Source organism: Erigeron canadensis, chromosome 9 (assembly GCF_010389155.1).
Source record: "Erigeron canadensis isolate Cc75 chromosome 9, C_canadensis_v1, whole genome shotgun sequence".
NCBI classification, from domain to species: domain Eukaryota; kingdom Viridiplantae; phylum Streptophyta; class Magnoliopsida; order Asterales; family Asteraceae; genus Erigeron; species Erigeron canadensis.
In genome coordinates, this window is record NC_057769.1 from 1529886 (window position 1) to 1547163 (window position 17278).

Sequence of the window (17278 nt, forward strand, 5' to 3'; positions counted from 1 at the left end):
TTCTATACTCACCTCTTAAAATGCCCCCGAATCTATCTCATTCTTAAAACAAAATTCAGCTGCAATGCGCGGGTATTATGCTTGTCTTTATATAATTATAACAAAACTCATCAACAATCTATTAAATGAATTTATAGAAATACATTATGGCTATAATAAATAAAGAGTTATAAAATCATATTATAATATATTCCTTATTATATTATTGCTGTAATATTCTTATAATACATTTTGTTATGATTTGGTATAATATGAGTTACATAATAGATGATATAAAGTAATAAATAAAGACTTATTAATTATGTATTTTACTGCTAAAAAATTAAAAAAAATTTAATCCATTCGTTAAAAAATAATGCTTGTTTTTTCCATGACAATGTATTTTAAAACGGTATATGTATCTATATAATATTATAATTATAATGACACAAATGATAATAGAATGATGTCATTGTTTAATAATGAATTGTCTTTTTTTTTTTTGACATTCTTGTATAGAATTAGCGTTTGAATTTATTGTTATGTTTTTGAATATGGGTCTACTCTATGTTATTAAAGAGTAATATATTAAATTAGAGATTATAGACATATTAATGGGAAATGATATATTTCTTATAAAATAATCATAATAAATTTTTTTAAAACCTTAAATCATGATATGTTTAATACATTAATTGTTTCTCCTAATTTCATCATTTAATTATACTAAATGTCATGATTACATAGTTAGTTTTTTTAAAAGATAATTATTTAAGGGATTTATCATTTTCTCATATTAGTTGTAAATCGTAAAAGTGAGAATGTGAACATGTCTACTTTAACTGAGCATTGAACAAATAAAGTGAATGAGGTATCACTTTCTTAAATGAAACAAAAACTTGATACCACAACTTCCAAAACATACTAAATAGTAATACATATGACACTTTAAGGCTATCACTCAATGGAAAGTATGATAAGAGTAGATGTTGACCATAACCTTAGTACTTGAGATGATCTCCGCGGTTAATCAAAAAATTTTGATACTTCGTTTTTAGTGGAGAAAATTTTCATATTCGATCATGACTCTAGTTCAATCTCAAGACATAACAAATATTGCTCGGGCATAATCTGATAATCTATGATGACTAATTAGATAAATTACTATAACTACAAAATCTTACTTTCTTTCGTTAAAATAAAGCTTTTTTTTCAAAAAAAATCAAATTATGAATGTTTTGTAACTTAAAAATATTTAAGCAAATTTTTCCAATTTACACCTATCAAATGTCCACACGTAGACATCAACAAATATTGTATGAATGATCAAATTTTTTTACACATACATGATACAACCTTATCTTTATCAAAAAGTGCCTCACTACAACTTAACCAAATCCCAATCACTTCTGCTTAACAATATTCCCTGTACAAATTGATCTTCCGCAAAAGTAAATACAAAACACACCAAAGGCTCACGTTAACATTCCCTACACGTGCACATTAGCACGAACCCCTTCCTATCACAATGTTCCCCTTCTGTATCTTCTTGTTATCCTACGCACCTCCCCCGGCTTCTTCTCCACCCTTCTTCTCATCACACTTATTATTAGGGTTTCACTTTCACTTTCTCTCTCTATACTTACAAATTAGTATAAGTATATTATATATCATCATTATTATTATTTTCAGCTCTCAATTATCTTCAAATTGCCGATTTTCGTCATCGCATGGACTCCGATCGCCATCTCAGAAACTCGTATAATTATAATAATCTCTTCAATCTCGAGGTATCTATTCAACATATACATACACACCTATACATACACTTCATGTATCTATACACATATATATAATGTATATCTAAATTTATAATTATGATAATTTTATATCTCGCAGGCTTTTAGATTAATTTCGCCTAGGTTTTATTGATACAGTTAGGTTTTTAGATTAATTTCTTTCTATGATATATACATACACTTCATGTATCTATATATATCTGATAAATTTAAGTTTCCACAGGCTTTTAGTTTGAATTCCTGCCTATGATTTATTGATACAGTTAGGTTTTTAGATTTACTTAATTTTTTTAGCTAGTAATTACAGGTTGTTTATGTATTTAAATTGCTGCTAGACTGAAAAATTGTAGTAGAAGTTAGCGTTTCTGTTTGATTCTGCACAGGTTTTTAGGTATTTTTGAGTGAATATAGGTGTTTATATATGTAATTATTTTATCGGCGTTCATATTTGTAGTCTATGATGTTGCTGGATTTAATCGCTTTACTGGAAGTTAAGGTTTTTGTGTGATTATATTCATGTTTTAAGTTTTTTAAGTAATTGACTAATTGTAGGTGTTTGATGTATGTAATTATCTTTTCTGCGTCTATATCTGTAGTCTCTGACGGAATTTTCAATTGTTTTTAAAATATGTCAATACATTGATGTTCAAATTTTTTTTTTCAAGTGATAGGTATCTATGTATGTAATTTTGTTATTTGCGAATCGCGATTGTCATAGTAGTATATGATGAAACTGGTATCTGTTACTGGATCGAGTGAATACATCTGTGTTCTGGGTTTTTCTAGTAATCATAGTTGTTTATGTATGTAATTATGTTATTTTTGTTTGTATGTGTAGTCACTGACAAAGTTTCAAGTACCTCAAGCTGACGAATTTGAATATTATGCAAATAGTAGCCAGGCTGAGAGCAGAGGTAGCCGAGGTAGGCACTTCTGTTATTTGTGCTTATATTAATTGGAGTATTTTGTATCTAGTGGTAAATGTTTGAAGTTTGGTGAACAGTAGAACTATCTTTCATATTAAAGTTTCTATCTGCAGGTGTACCAATGACTGAGAGAAGCAATGGAATGATGTTTGAAAAGAGAAAGAGGCGAAACCCGTATAGCAGTGATGAGGAGCAGGAGGATGGCAGTTATGATACGTACGTCACTGAGGAGAGGTATAGAGCAATGCTTGGGGAGCATGTTCATAAGTATAAGAGAAGGCACAAAAGTAGCAACTTTCCAGCTACTGCTTCCACCCGAAACGGCTCTGGCAACCATAAAATAGGGAATGGCCGTCCAGTAGGAACACACAAGATTGAAATGATTCCTCAGAATCTCGGGCACTACAAAGAGTCCGTGTTTGCTCCAGAGTCTGCCATGGATAGGTTTGTGTTCTTTGAAGTGTAAGAGGGTGTTTGGATTCACCTTTTGGATTTGATTGTTTATATAATCAGTTTTTAATGCCTGGATAAATAACTGCTACATTTGATTATAACATTGCTGATCATCTGATTTTGATTCTTAAGTATCATGTAGTAAACCTTTAAAAAGTACATCCAAACACCCTGGGAGTGATTGCTATGGTACTCAATTTCTCAATCATTTACTGTAATCTGCAGGTCAGTGTATGAACCTGCTTATCTGGATATTGGGGAGGGTGTCACTTACAAGATTCCCCCCACTTATGAAATGTTGGTTACTTCATTAAACTTGCCTAGAATGTCGGAGATCCGAATGGAGGAGTTCTACCTTACAGGCACACTTGATTTGGGCTCATTAGCTTCTATGATGTCTGCTGACAAAAGGCTTGGCCCCAGAAATGTTGTAGGGATGGGTGAGCTTAAACCACAGTATGATTCACTCTGGGCAAGATTAAGTTCTCGAACAGTAAATAATGCCCCCCAGAAGTTTAGTCTAAAAGTTAGTGATGCTGTATTAGACTCTTATTCTGCCCCCGAAGGAGCAGCTGGCGGCTTTAGGCGATTCATCATGTCAGAAAGTGGAGTGCTGCAGGTGCACTATGTGAAGGTGTTAGAGAAAGGTGACGCCTATGAGGTTTGTATTTTATGCCTAGATCCTATCTTTTATGGCCCAATTAATTTCTCGACTTATGTTTCTTATATTCATATACTTCATGAATCTTTGTTATTTAAAAATTCCAGATTATTGAACGTAGTCTTCCTAAGAAGCAAAAGGAAATAAGAGATCAATTGATGATTGAGAAAGAGGAGATTGATAGAGTTGATAAATATTGGGTGAACATGGTCAGAAAAGACATTCCAAAGCATCACAGGTTTTTTATCAACTTTCACAGAAAGCAATTAACTGATGCAAAGAGGTTTTCCGAGACATGTCAAAGAGAGGTGGGTAGATAATCTTTGTACTCATATCATACTGTATCTACAAGCTTTGGTCAATATACATTTATTTAGTTCTGACTGTTAACTTTTGGTATAAAATTTTGGCATGTCATGCTTATCATTCTTCTTCTATCCAGGTGAAGATGAAGGTGAGCAGATCACTTAAGTTGATGAGGGGTGCTGCAATTCGCACAAGGAAACTAGCAAGAGATATGTTGGTGTTTTGGAAGAGAGTGGATAAAGAGATGGTAATAATTTTCTACTCTGTTTATTGGACATAACTGCCATCTGCCTATGTGAATATCACAATTAGTTCAAGAGCAGTCATTAACTACATGAAGTTCATCGTAGCTGTTAACTATGAATTCTATTAAATAGGTCTGCAGTGTAAAAGCCAAAGGCTGTGTCATTTGATTATCTTTTCTGCTAATATCTCATAATTCCGGTATTTTCTAAGCAGTATGAGTCATTAATTATACATATGAACCCTTTTTAGAAAAGGCACTTATGATACCTCCCGTGTTCAAACGGAAGCCAGCATAAGTTAACGTGCATAGCGACTTTATTTGGCCAAATTTCTTCATTTGAAGAACAAAGAGTGATAAAAATTCCATATAGGCAAAGTTGGACATTAAGGAGCGTTTAAGTTCTAACCACACTTATTAATTAGAATTGAATAGTCTCGTAATGGAATTCTGCTTTCCTGTGGTAGTTCTTGCCTGGGGAATGATTTCACTTATATTTGATTTACTTTTAGGCTGAAGTAAGGAAAAGAGAAGAAAAAGAAGCTGCTGAAGCTTTGAAGCGCGAACAGGAGCTTCGTGAAGCCAAGCGGCAACAACAGAGACTAAACTTCCTCTTATCTCAAACAGAACTATATGGTCACTTCATGCAGAATAAGTCAACTCCCCAGCCTTCTGAGGCTTTACTCGAAGATGATAAGATGGATGGTCAAGAAGCAATTATGAGCTCTTCAGAATTGGTTGCGCAGGAAGAAGATCCCGACGAGGCTGAAATGAAAATGGAGGCCCTAAAAGCAGCCCAAGATGCAGTCTCCAAGCAGAAACAAATCACAAGTGAATTTGATGATGAAATTTTGAGGTGGCGTCAAGTTACAGGAGCTGAGGACCCTGAGCAACTAGCTTTAGTTGCTGGATCTAGCAACATAGATTTGCTGCACCCGTATGTTCTTTTTTATTTTCAGTGTGTTCTTTGCGCTCCTGCTTACTCATGTTTATCTACCAATATGGGTACGTGTTTTGAATTCTTTCAGCTCAAGTATGCCGGTAGCATCCTCAGTACAGACGCCAGAACTATTTAAAGGTTCTCTGAAAGACTATCAGTTAAAAGGTCTCCAGTGGCTGGTAAATTGTTATGAACAGGTAATAAAGTAATCCGAAGAGGACTGATTGTTCATTTTCCCTCTTTATCCTACTCTCATGTTGAACCAATGTTTGTATAGTCTAGGGCCGAATCCGTTGTGGGTTCGTGTCTTGGTGATAGCGTCTTTGATCTTTTGGATGTCGTCTCACAGGGTCTAAATGGGATTCTTGCTGACGAGATGGGTCTCGGGAAGACTATCCAAGCAATGGCCTTCTTGGCTCATTTGGCTGAAGTAAGAAACTACATGACCCTCTGTGGTCTTCACTCTTGAGCTGTAACATGCAATACTAAATGATTATGCTTTTTAGGTGAAAAATATATGGGGGCCATTTTTGGTTGTTGCGCCTACATCTGTCTTGAACAACTGGGCTGATGAGATTGGGCGCTTCTGTCCCGCCTTAAAAACACTTCCTTATTGGGGTGGTATTCAAGAGCGGACAGTACTCAGGAAAAACATCAATCCGAAGAGACTATATCGTAGGTAAAGTTTTATCAGTGTGGCTCTTTTTATCTTTAGATCTACGTTAACTTTTTTTTGTTTCTTATCATGATAAGTACTATCATTCTATACTTCTGATTCTGAATTCTGATCAGAGAAAATTAAGAGGTGACATGAGTTGCTTAAGAATGATAGTGCCATTGACTCATTCTATCAGCAGATGTACAGACTTTTCCTAGTATAGTGTTTACCTTGAATATACATATCAAATGCAAGTGAGTAGCTTGAATGCAGCCATTTATCTTATGTGGTTGATTGCTAGGCTGGTTGTTTTCCTTGCATTTAAATTTCAGTTAAGCAAACTGATAACTCCACTCATATAAAGTTCATAAGTACATCTGGGAAAATAATAAAAAATACATAAAGTGTTATGACCAAATTTCCAACTTTCCATCTACCATGTTACCAAAGCTTTACTATTTGTGTATTCTGAAGGTCATAGTAATATAAAACTCAGGAGGTGTTTGTTTTTTTAAATGAAGTTTAAAGAATGGTGATTGTCTGTTTTGTCAGAACATGATACGATAAGATTGTTTTTTGGTTTGGTTTTGTTTTTCATTAATATTTTAATTGCAATTTTCTTTTTAGTTTAAGTAAATGGTTAGTTTTAATGTTAATTTAGGTTTTCTGATGTAATTAATTATTATAATAAGGTGTGTTTAGGACTTGAGGATGCCTAATTAAGTGCACAAACTTTTGCTTTAACACTTTACTCGGGGGGAATTGTGCCTTTTTCTTGTTTATTTTTTAAAACTGTTGTCTTCAGATTATGCCATTTCTCTTTATTTCAGACATGCTAATTCACTTACTTTTACTTGACAGGGATGCTTCATTTCACATTCTCATTACCAGCTACCAACTTCTAGTATCGGATGAGAAGTCTTTTAGGCGTGTTAAATGGCAATACATGGTTCTGGATGAAGCTCAAGCAATTAAAAGTTCAACTAGGTAAGAAGCTACGGCTGAAATTGTCTGCCTGGCTTTTTGTGGTTTTAGATTCATTTACCATGACATATGAATTACATGCATTATACAAGTGGGTCTGTCAAATTTATGAGACCATTCGTAACCGTTCACCCCTTTCACCTACACTTTTCTCTGCCACATCAACATCACTTTCTCACCTCTTTCACCTTCTCCTTTCCTCTTAACCATTCACCTACCTTTTGGACCCCATTTTTATTTAATTAAAAACACAATGTATTTGAAAGAGTACAAAACATTTGTGAAAGAGTACAAACATTTCAGTCGGTGATATGTATCACCTACTCTAACTTCACCCATGTATTTGACCAAGTAAATTTTAAGATTTCGCCATCCTTCACTTGCCATGTCATCTCACTTCACCTTTCTTTTATCTAAGCCTTACGAATGGTCTTAAGTGGCAAGTTATATCTGTCCAACACTCTGAAATTTAATGCTGGATCATTCTATTTCAAGTAGAGGTGACAGCTATAACCCATTTACATATAAATGGGTCAGTTTAAGTTTAAGTTTATTTTTATTTATTTTTAAATGGATTCAACATATAGAGGAAACAAGTTAGCTCAACTCAACCTCACCCAACCCTTCCAATCTGTTACCTAAACCTACCCAAACTATCGCCCTTAAATTTTCTGTAACAAGGCATCAGGCAAACATGCATGTAAGGGTTTATTAGATTTTAGAGATATACGTGTCTTTGTATGTTAGTTGAGAGTGTGGTTCTTTTTCTCAATGATTCTTGTTTAACTGTATTGACAGTATAAGATGGAAGACCTTGCTCAGTTTTAACTGTCGAAACCGTCTGCTTCTAACTGGAACACCTGTTCAGAACAACATGGCCGAGTTGTGGGCTCTCCTTCATTTCATCATGCCAACTCTATTTGACAGTCATGAGCAGTTTAACGAGTGGTTTTCTAAAGGGTATGATTTTAAGTCTGGTATTCTTTTTATATTCCAACAGTCCAAAAATCGTCTCCTTGACCATGCTTTATTATGTATGCCTCAGTATTGAAAACCATGCAGAACATGGAGGGACTTTGAATGAGCACCAACTTAGCAGATTGGTAAGTATTTACTACTTTTTTACTGGGTTTTCCCCACATGAATTGTATTTCTTCATTGGCATAAAGTATTTACCTTATACTTTCCTTACCTTTTATACTTGATTCTTCACCAGCATGCGATTTTGAAACCTTTCATGTTGCGGCGTGTTAAGACGGATGTGGTTTCCGAGTTAACTAAAAAGACTGAGATTACAGTACATTGCAAATTGAGTTCACGTCAGCAAGCGTTTTACCAAGCTATAAAAAACAAGATATCTCTTGCTGAGTTGTTTGACAGTAACCGTGGACAACTTAATGAGAAAAAATTTATGAACTTGATGAACATTGTCATCCAGTTGAGGAAGGCAAGTTTTCTTCGCGCATCTTCTTTTTTTTCATCAAAAGCATGTTTAGCAACCAATTACATTAATTCTAGAGTAGGGGTGTTAAGATGCTGTGCCATTGGGTAACACTTAAAAACAGTTTTGGGCTTGGAAAGGTCATCTTTAGTGTCAGTAGTAATAGGCAGGTCCGTTTGACCCACAAACACCTTGCTCAGGTTTTCAATAGTTTTGTAGTTGACAAGGTTAAGTTTTGTTACAAGAACGCTATTATTACAATAATAATCTACATCATTGAAGACAACGAGTTGGGGGATTGTATATTTGTATCCATTTAACATAGACTTTGTGAAGGTTCAACTCGTTCGACCTCTTTGACCCATTTCTGTTTTGAGCTGAACATTCCAATCGACCCATTTATAAGTCATTTGGTTGAAGTTACTGCCTCTACCCTTGAGTTCCATTTCAATATCTGTTTGAGTCACCATGCTCTTTTTTATACCTTGTGATGACAGGTCTGTAATCATCCAGAGTTGTTTGAGAGAAATGAAGGTAGTTCATATTTCTATTTTGGAGATATTGCCAATCCACTTCTTCCACCTCCATTCGGAGAACTGGAGGACATATACTACTCCGGGAGTAAGAATCCTATTACGTACAAGGTACTTGATATATTGTATGAATAGGTCATTTATTACTCTTCAATTAAATTATTTCATATTTTACTAATAACTCTAATAGTCTCCCTCTAGAGGACTCCACAATGAAGTTATATTTGCTATTTTTGTTGCAGGTACCCAAATTAATATACCAAGAAGTTGTGCGACGTTCTGATGTTTCTTTATCTGGGGGGAAACATGGAATCAAGAAAGAATTTTTTGAGAAACATTTTAACATATTCTCCCCTCTAAACATTTATGGATCCATATTTAAGCAAGACGAACATGGATTTTCCTCTAAAGATGGAGCATTTGGATTTACTCGATTAGTCGATCTATCACCAGCAGAAGCATCATTCATAGCAAACGCTGCTCTAATGGAGAGGTTATTGTTTTCTATTGCGAAATCTGATTCACGTGTTTTGGATGGGGTTGTGGACTTGATAATGGAAAGTGGGGAAGATGGTCTTGAGTGCAATGATTTTGGAAAGGAAAAAGTAAGAGCAGTAACAAGAATGTTACTAATGCCATCAAAGTCGGAAACAAATATTCTTAAAAAGAGATATGCAACAGGACCCATGGATGCTCCATATGAGGGATTGGTAATCTCACACGAGGATAGGCTTGCCTCTGATGTCCGGCTTCTTCATTCTGCCTTCTCTTTCATTCCACCGATAAGGGCACCTCCTGTAAGTATCATAATTAATTAAATAAACAAGTGCATCTATTTTCTTCACTCTTTTACTTAACTGTCTTTATTAGTTTCACAGTGTAGAATTTTTCCTACCCCTTAAAATGAAATAGCTAATGTTTGTATACAAAAATTATTAAGCATTGTAACTGTCACTGAAGGTGCATCTAGGAAAAGTTTGCAAGCACAAAGTAATTGCTTAATTAATAAGTTGAAAGTAAAAGGATTGTTTGCATCGGGTAGTTATTTTGAAAGTATTGCTAAATAGTAACAAAGTCTCAACTTGAGGTGGATATACGAAAGAGATAGAGGATACAACATAGTGTGTTGGGTTGAGGTCAAAACGAATAATTTTAATGTATGAGCGAAATGGGCTAACCAGATCGGGTCTTTTTGTGTCATTTACGGTTACTTTTTTTTTATACTATGTCTCTAATAATCTAGTTGGGTTCTATGCATTGCGAATATGCTTTGGCCTAAGTTTTACCCATCTGGTTGGCTTATTTTCAATCTGTTTTTACTGTTACCCACTTAACCTGTCAGAGGATAGAATAAAAGAAATCTGAATCAACCTCTTTATCGGTAAAGGGGTCAATATTGCTTTCTTTAGTGCTAATCTCAAGTTTTAGCCAAGGAGTAATTGTGTATATTAAGACAAAGATGGGTTGACTTGTGCTCTTTAGAGCTTTATAGTCAACTCTTTTGAAGGCAGTAGTGTAGTATCTTGGTTTAAGTATCATCGATATATCAACTCTTCGAAAATTTCGTTTTCATGGTTGACGTTGTTTCTTGTGCATTGGTAGATCAATACAGACTGTGCAGATAGAGACTTCGCTTATAGGAATGTTGAGGAGTTACATCATCCTTGGATCAAGAGGATATTGCTTGGGTTTGCACGCACATCTGACTCTAATGGACCTAGAAAGCCAGATGGTTCTCCACACTATTTGATACAAGAAATCGACAAAGAACTACCTGTTCTGCAACCTGCTCTCCAGCTCACACACAAGATTTTTGGTTCATGTCCACCTATGCAGAGTTTTGATCCTGCAAAGATGCTCACGGTATAAAATATATATATTTGACAGGTCAAATTGGTAAAAAAAGACATATTTAGCTTAAACTGAAATATGTGAAATGACTGTTAAGTCCCTAAAGTGCTTATTAATGCATAAAACCTTCCAAGCCATTTTAATGTTTATAAAAGAATATAAATCTTGTAATCAAATTTGATACTTAGTATCTATAGAATAATTTAAAGCTTCAGATAAATTAATTCAGGTCAACCTTACATCTTTTAACCCAAACAAAAACTCCCTGTTTAGACCTGTCCGACCACTCATTTTGCCATATCTCACATGTATTTGCCAACTTGAATCGGCTGATTACTTTTTCAGGATTCGGGGAAGCTTCAAACATTGGATATACTCTTGAAGCGCTTACGTGCGGGAAATCACCGTGTTCTCTTGTTTGCACAAATGACTAAGATGCTGAATATCATTGAGGTATCATTAAATCTATCGGTGTTTCCTTAAAAGTATCTTTTGGTGTCTAAGATCTCTTTCAGTTATCACATGCTGCTTTTAATTTTGTAACGGTTTCATGGAGATCCTGTTACTGAGTGGAATGTTTCTAGTTGTTTATTGGACATATTTATTCTCCATTTGGGGGATCTTATTTTGATGGCTACTCTTAATGTCTGCATGCAGGACTACATGAACTATAGGAAGTACAGATATTTAAGGCTTGATGGATCCTCTACCATAACGGACCGCCGGGACATGGTCAAAGACTTCCAACTACGGTGAGGAAATTTATTTCATTCATTATGCTGTCGTTATATATTGCTTCATTCTCTTTTTGACAAAAATATTATCAATACAATTATAGAAATCAACTTAATTTTGCCTATGATCTATCATTCAATCAATGTGACAATTACCTCTGTGTATGTGTAGAGGCTCTATCTTTTTATTTCCTTTTGGAGATACCTTTTAAATATAACTGAAAGTCAAGGAGTATTCTTCGAAATCCAGAACATGAATTCTTAATGGTCTTGTTGGAGTATCTGTTATAAGTTATAAGATGGACATTGGAGGAATTTATATTGTATTATAAGTATCTGAAACCACCTTAAGTGTATGCATGTCACTTGGTTGACAATTGTTCTCTTCTGGTAGGAATGATATCTTTGTATTCTTGCTGAGCACGAGAGCTGGTGGGGTCGGGATCAATTTGACTGCTGCCGACACAGTCATATTTTACGAAAGTGATTGGAATCCAACGTTGGATCTACAAGCAATGGATAGGGCTCATCGGTTGGGACAAACTAAAGATGTTAGTTTTCTCTTGATAAATTTTTATTGCTTTCATTTCACTTAAAGTTCAAGCCATGTCACTAAGCCTCTAGATACTGTCATGTGGTTGGTGGATTAGAGATTGCAATTTTGACCAATTGTGAATCGTCTACTTGACTTCTGGGTTAAAGGAGTAAATAGTAGCTAGAGGCAAACATATCAAATTTGTTGAACACATGACTGGTCAATTGGGCTACAAGTCTCCAAGGTGTTTTTCTCAAATAGTCAATTCATCTTGTTCAAAAGTTTGTATTAATATTGAGTCTGTAAATTTATAATTGTATTTCACAGTAGTTTTCTAAATACCAAACTGAAATTTTTGGCCGCTTAGTGTTTGGTCAGTCTGACCTTATATGTTTTGACACGATGTTTATACCCTTCACCAACATCGTTTGGTTATTGTTGTATTTGGTGTATTTTTGCCTCAGTGGTACTAAATTTGATAGCCGAGTTATTAAAACTTTTATCTTCACGATGTAGGTTACAGTGTATAGGTTAATTTGCAAAGAAACGGTAGAAGAAAAGATTTTACACAGAGCTAGTCAGAAAAGTACCGTCCAGCAACTTGTCATGACTGGTGGTCACATACAGGGTGACATATTAGCTCCTGAAGATGTTATTTCTTTACTGATTGATGATCCACAAATGGAACAGAAGCTAAAAGAAATCCCAGCACAGGTACCATCGATTTCTATTTTTGTATTCTGAAAATAGTTAGAGATGGCAAGATGTTCGGGTTGATTAATGTATCAAAACATGTTTGGATTGACACACATATTACTGTGTTATTTATGATTGAAAAAACATTTTTGTTATGGCTTATGGAATATCAAAATCTTTGAATAAAAATAGTTCGGTGGTTAGTTTGAACCGTCGACCAATTTTACTTGTTCCTTTCTTAGCTAAATCCTTCTATATTACCCACTTGAGATGAAGCACAACCCAAATTAACCCATTCATAAGGTAATAGCCTAATAGGTCAAATGGGCAAGTTTGCGACGTATGAAACTAAAGCATTATTTGTATGATCGTTTGTCAATTTTAGTTTTCATTAAAAGAAAGTTGTGTCATGCCAGATTGATTTTGTGATGACAGAGTGTCTAGCCTCCTAGTAAAATTTGTTACTTAATTGGTACTTTTTATGGATTAATGGGCGCCGTTGTCAAATTTATCACATCAACTCAAAAGGAATGTATGCCTTTAGAGTTGTAGCTTTTGGCTTTAGTTATTTTGGCAATGAGAATGAAATGCTGGTTTTATCCAAATTACAATTTAGGTAAAGGATCGTCAAAAGAGAAAAGGTGGGATGAAAGCTATAAGGATAGATGATGAAGGTGACGCACGCTTAGAGGATCTTACTGCTCTTGAACCTCCAGCAGATGCAGAAACAGCCTCTCCTGCTGAGAAACCGGCATCAAGTAAGAAGGTACGCAAATTTGTATCCAATGTTGGATCTGGAAGTGGTGATTTGGTAACTTATGATTAAGACACCTCAGGTTATGTTTTACTTTTCACGTGTCAAAGGGTAATTTTAAGAACAGCTAATGAAATGCGTTACAAGGGTTGAGCGTCACCCAAAGTTTTTTTGTTTTTTAATGTGGTGATGGGAGTAGAAAAAAAAATGTTTTATTTTGTTTCTGACCAAATTTGTAAAGATACATGGTGAATAATCGTAACCACCCATTTGCCTCCATATCTAACCTTACCTAAAACCAATTAAATTAACCAAAATATCTTAACAAGCTGATATATAGGAAGATGATCATAAAACAATCAGAAAGTAATCATGAAAAGCTAATTTCTCTGGATCAACCTAACCATGTCGAGTAGTACCAAAATTTTGTCATTACTTGAAATGTTACTTATTGACAACCTTTTTTGCAGAGGAAAGCTAATACCGACAAAGGAACTGCGAAATCAAGGCCACAAAAAACACCTAAAAACCTTGATTCTTTGGCCTCCAATACAGCAGTATCAGGATCAGAACTGGATGATCAACTACCACTCTCTGACATGGACCAGAAGCTGCCCCAGAGAACCAAGAGACCAACTAAGAGTGTAAATGAGAATCTTGAACCTGCATTCACAGCATCAACGAATCTGCCCGAAAATTAGAATCCCAAATTCTCATATATATGACAATCCATCAATGTTTTAAGACAAGCCTTGAACTCTACCACAAAAAATCACAACGCAAGCAGTTGGCTCAGAGACCAAACATAATCTTGTTCATAGTAGGTTTAACTTTGCAGGCGAAGTTGTATGATAGTGTTGTACAGGTTATATAAATATTTATATATCTATAGCCTTCGCCATTTGAGCAGGAAATAACAGTACAGTGTACATGTAGTTTTATAAGTAATTTTATGACCTGTTGCTAAAGCGGAAAGCAGTTTTACATGAAACAAGAGACTTTTTTTATTTGAACAGGAAATAATATTTACCATGTTTCTGCTGCTTCAAGTTAGTGTTCAAATCTCTTGAGTTTTGACTTGATACATGATGTAACAGTCGGCTGTGTCGTATACTTGCTTTGCTAACCTCGCCTTGGCAGCAGATTGTGATATTTGGCAAGTAGTTGACTCAACTTTTTAACTATCTATATCTATACTATATTATAAAAGCAAATTCTCTCCGTCTAAATTTTAAGTTTCAACATTTACTTTTCAAAAAATGTCCCTTAGTTATTCAATATGCCTAAAATAATCATATTATTCTTTCTCTCTTTTAAATTTCAACTAATCATTTTTTTTTTTCTGTTCTCCATAAATCATTTATTCCTTCAATTTATTCAAAATTTTTTATCTCAAAAACCGTACGTCGATAAATTATAAAAGTTATATGAGTGTTCTTAAAATTTTATGTTCTTTCATTAGAGATGTCATTCGATATAATTTCGACGAATTTTTAAATCCGAGGGCGGAGCCCGTACGGTTAAGGCATTTGGCTATCACACTATATAACCTATCACACTTTATGACCTATCACCCTTACCATCTCACCGCCGAATCACGCGGGTACTTGCTCGTTATATTATAATGACAAACAGATACGAGGATATTATTTATTTGGATTTCTGTTTGGTTGGCTCGGTTACACAATGCAGTGATGCACATCACCAAAAGCCGTTCTCAAACCCATGAACTTAACTGGAAAATATGCATTGGGACATTAACTATCAATGTTTTGAAAGAGTTTAAAACTATCGATGTATCGCCTATAGATTTATAACCACACCATAACGTAATACAAACAGCACGTCATTCTAGATAAGCCAATGACAACGGAGTTACCCTGTTAAATGTAGCGTGTGGGGATTGTTTGTTAGCGTGTGTCATTCACATGGACTTGTGATGTCAAGACAAGGTTACTTTAGGATATGTAACTAGCCAACTAGGTATTGAAGGCGTTTTTTGTAAGAGAGATCATGTGTATGACAACTTGAAGTTGTATCCATTCAAAACATGTAAGTGCAATATACTGCACATTATGTATAACTAGATTAAGTATGAGATCGTTACCTTTGACAAGATGATGTTCCATGTAGCCACGAAATGTAAAATGCAAGTATTTTTGACCCGATACGGACATCGAATATTTGTTATATAATTTAAACCCGACCAACCTTAAGGTATCTCCTATGTATCTTAGAGAACGATAATTTTTTGAAATTTATTTAAAGAGATGTGATATAACCGTTTACTGATGTCACATCAATACGTAGATATTTGTTTTTAACCATTTGTATGTGTAGCATTCTCAAAATTTATATAATAAGTTATCTTAGTTGGAATATCTCTCGATTAGATCCACCCCTAATATAGACCAAGTCAATTTTTAAACATAAATGCAAATATAACTATTAAAAAAGTTGTTGGTAGTAATATGTAGGAAAAGAAGTTCTTTTTTTTTATAGCAAGGGAAAAAAGTTTTTGAAAGACTAAGAACTTGAAATTTTACATTTACGAATATAAAATTTAAGTCAATTATCGATGGATTTCGATTGTGGTCAATTATTGATGGATCTGAGTTGTGTTTGTTGTCGATCGATTTCGGTTTTAACAGATAACAAGATTCGGGTGATGACAAAGTCAAATGCATTGTTTGGGTTGGTGTTAGTGCCCAAGTTATACTTGACTTTTAATTTAAAGTCAACCACGTTGGGACACATGTATACAACTTGCCTTTGTGCGTTTATACGGCCATGAATGTCAATTTTAGTGCGTTCAAACGGCTATGAATGTGTAGTATGTGAGAATATTGAATTGTATCGTATTTATTTATGTATGAGAATTATTATAAATGTCGATTATACTCTAGGGCAATTTGCATCTATCGCTTCAAATGTATAAAGATGATGAAACATCGAATTTATATAACGTATATCACCACATTTACTTATACAATATAAGACATGATGATAATCGATATTTGTGAAAATGATGAATATGTTATTGCTGTGAGTAGAAAAAATATTTAAAGGAAGAATATATATATATATATATATATATATATATATATATATAGATTATACGATATGTTGATTATTTTGTTTGTAAGAAAACTAACCAAAAATATAATCTACATATTCTCTTTCAATCTCTCCATTTGATTATGTCAAGTGTTAACATCATATTGTTAAGTTGACTATTATGTTGATCTGTTTAATCGATTAATCATTTTCGTTGGTCAATTTCAACCTATGTTTACATTATATGACATATAAAAAAAACTCTATCATTATAAATGTCTAATATTTTAATATTAGTTTGCTTTTCATCTCCGCACATGATTTGATTCTTATGGTGTAAGATGTAAAATAAATTGATATAGACGATGGGAAATCATTTAAAAAATGAGCTTACTACGTCAAACAATGAAATTAGGAGGTTGTTTTGTTGTAACAAAGACTTGAATATAATATGAGTACCATAATTTTAGTTTTGTTGCCTAAAGTCCAGCAAATCCTTTGTTTATACACAAGTTGATAAACAAATAATGGGGATAACACTAAATGGAACGTGCCAAGGGAATTGTAGAATAAGCAAAACTGCAAAAGTATCAAATTTTCTTATACAAAGTAATTGAGGGGAGATTTTGATCGCAATTAAAATGCAAAGATTTTCAACATAAGTATATAACTGGGTTGAGTGGATCGGGTGTCCAAACATGAGTTACTTTGTTCAAAAAGTTTACAA

At 34.2% G+C, this 17278-nt stretch overlaps 1 protein-coding gene across 1 annotated transcript; it reads left to right on the forward strand.

The window, feature by feature from the left end:
* Window positions 1–1568: 1568 nt before the first annotated feature.
* LOC122581041 (chromatin-remodeling ATPase INO80) lies at window positions 1569–14462 on the forward strand. The gene is made up of 23 exons (XM_043753182.1): window positions 1569–1769; window positions 2617–2701; window positions 2818–3148; window positions 3383–3818; window positions 3926–4126; window positions 4261–4371; window positions 4881–5305; window positions 5397–5505; window positions 5658–5738; window positions 5815–5987; window positions 6828–6953; window positions 7749–7910; window positions 7996–8053; window positions 8167–8397; window positions 8889–9035; window positions 9167–9721; window positions 10527–10787; window positions 11121–11228; window positions 11433–11527; window positions 11904–12060; window positions 12561–12758; window positions 13357–13506; window positions 13965–14462. Exons 1-23 carry the CDS (start codon window positions 1710–1712, stop codon window positions 14193–14195), a joined length of 4491 nt encoding a protein of 1496 aa, XP_043609117.1. The 5' UTR covers window positions 1569–1709; the 3' UTR covers window positions 14196–14462.
* Window positions 14463–17278: the final 2816 nt, after the last annotated feature.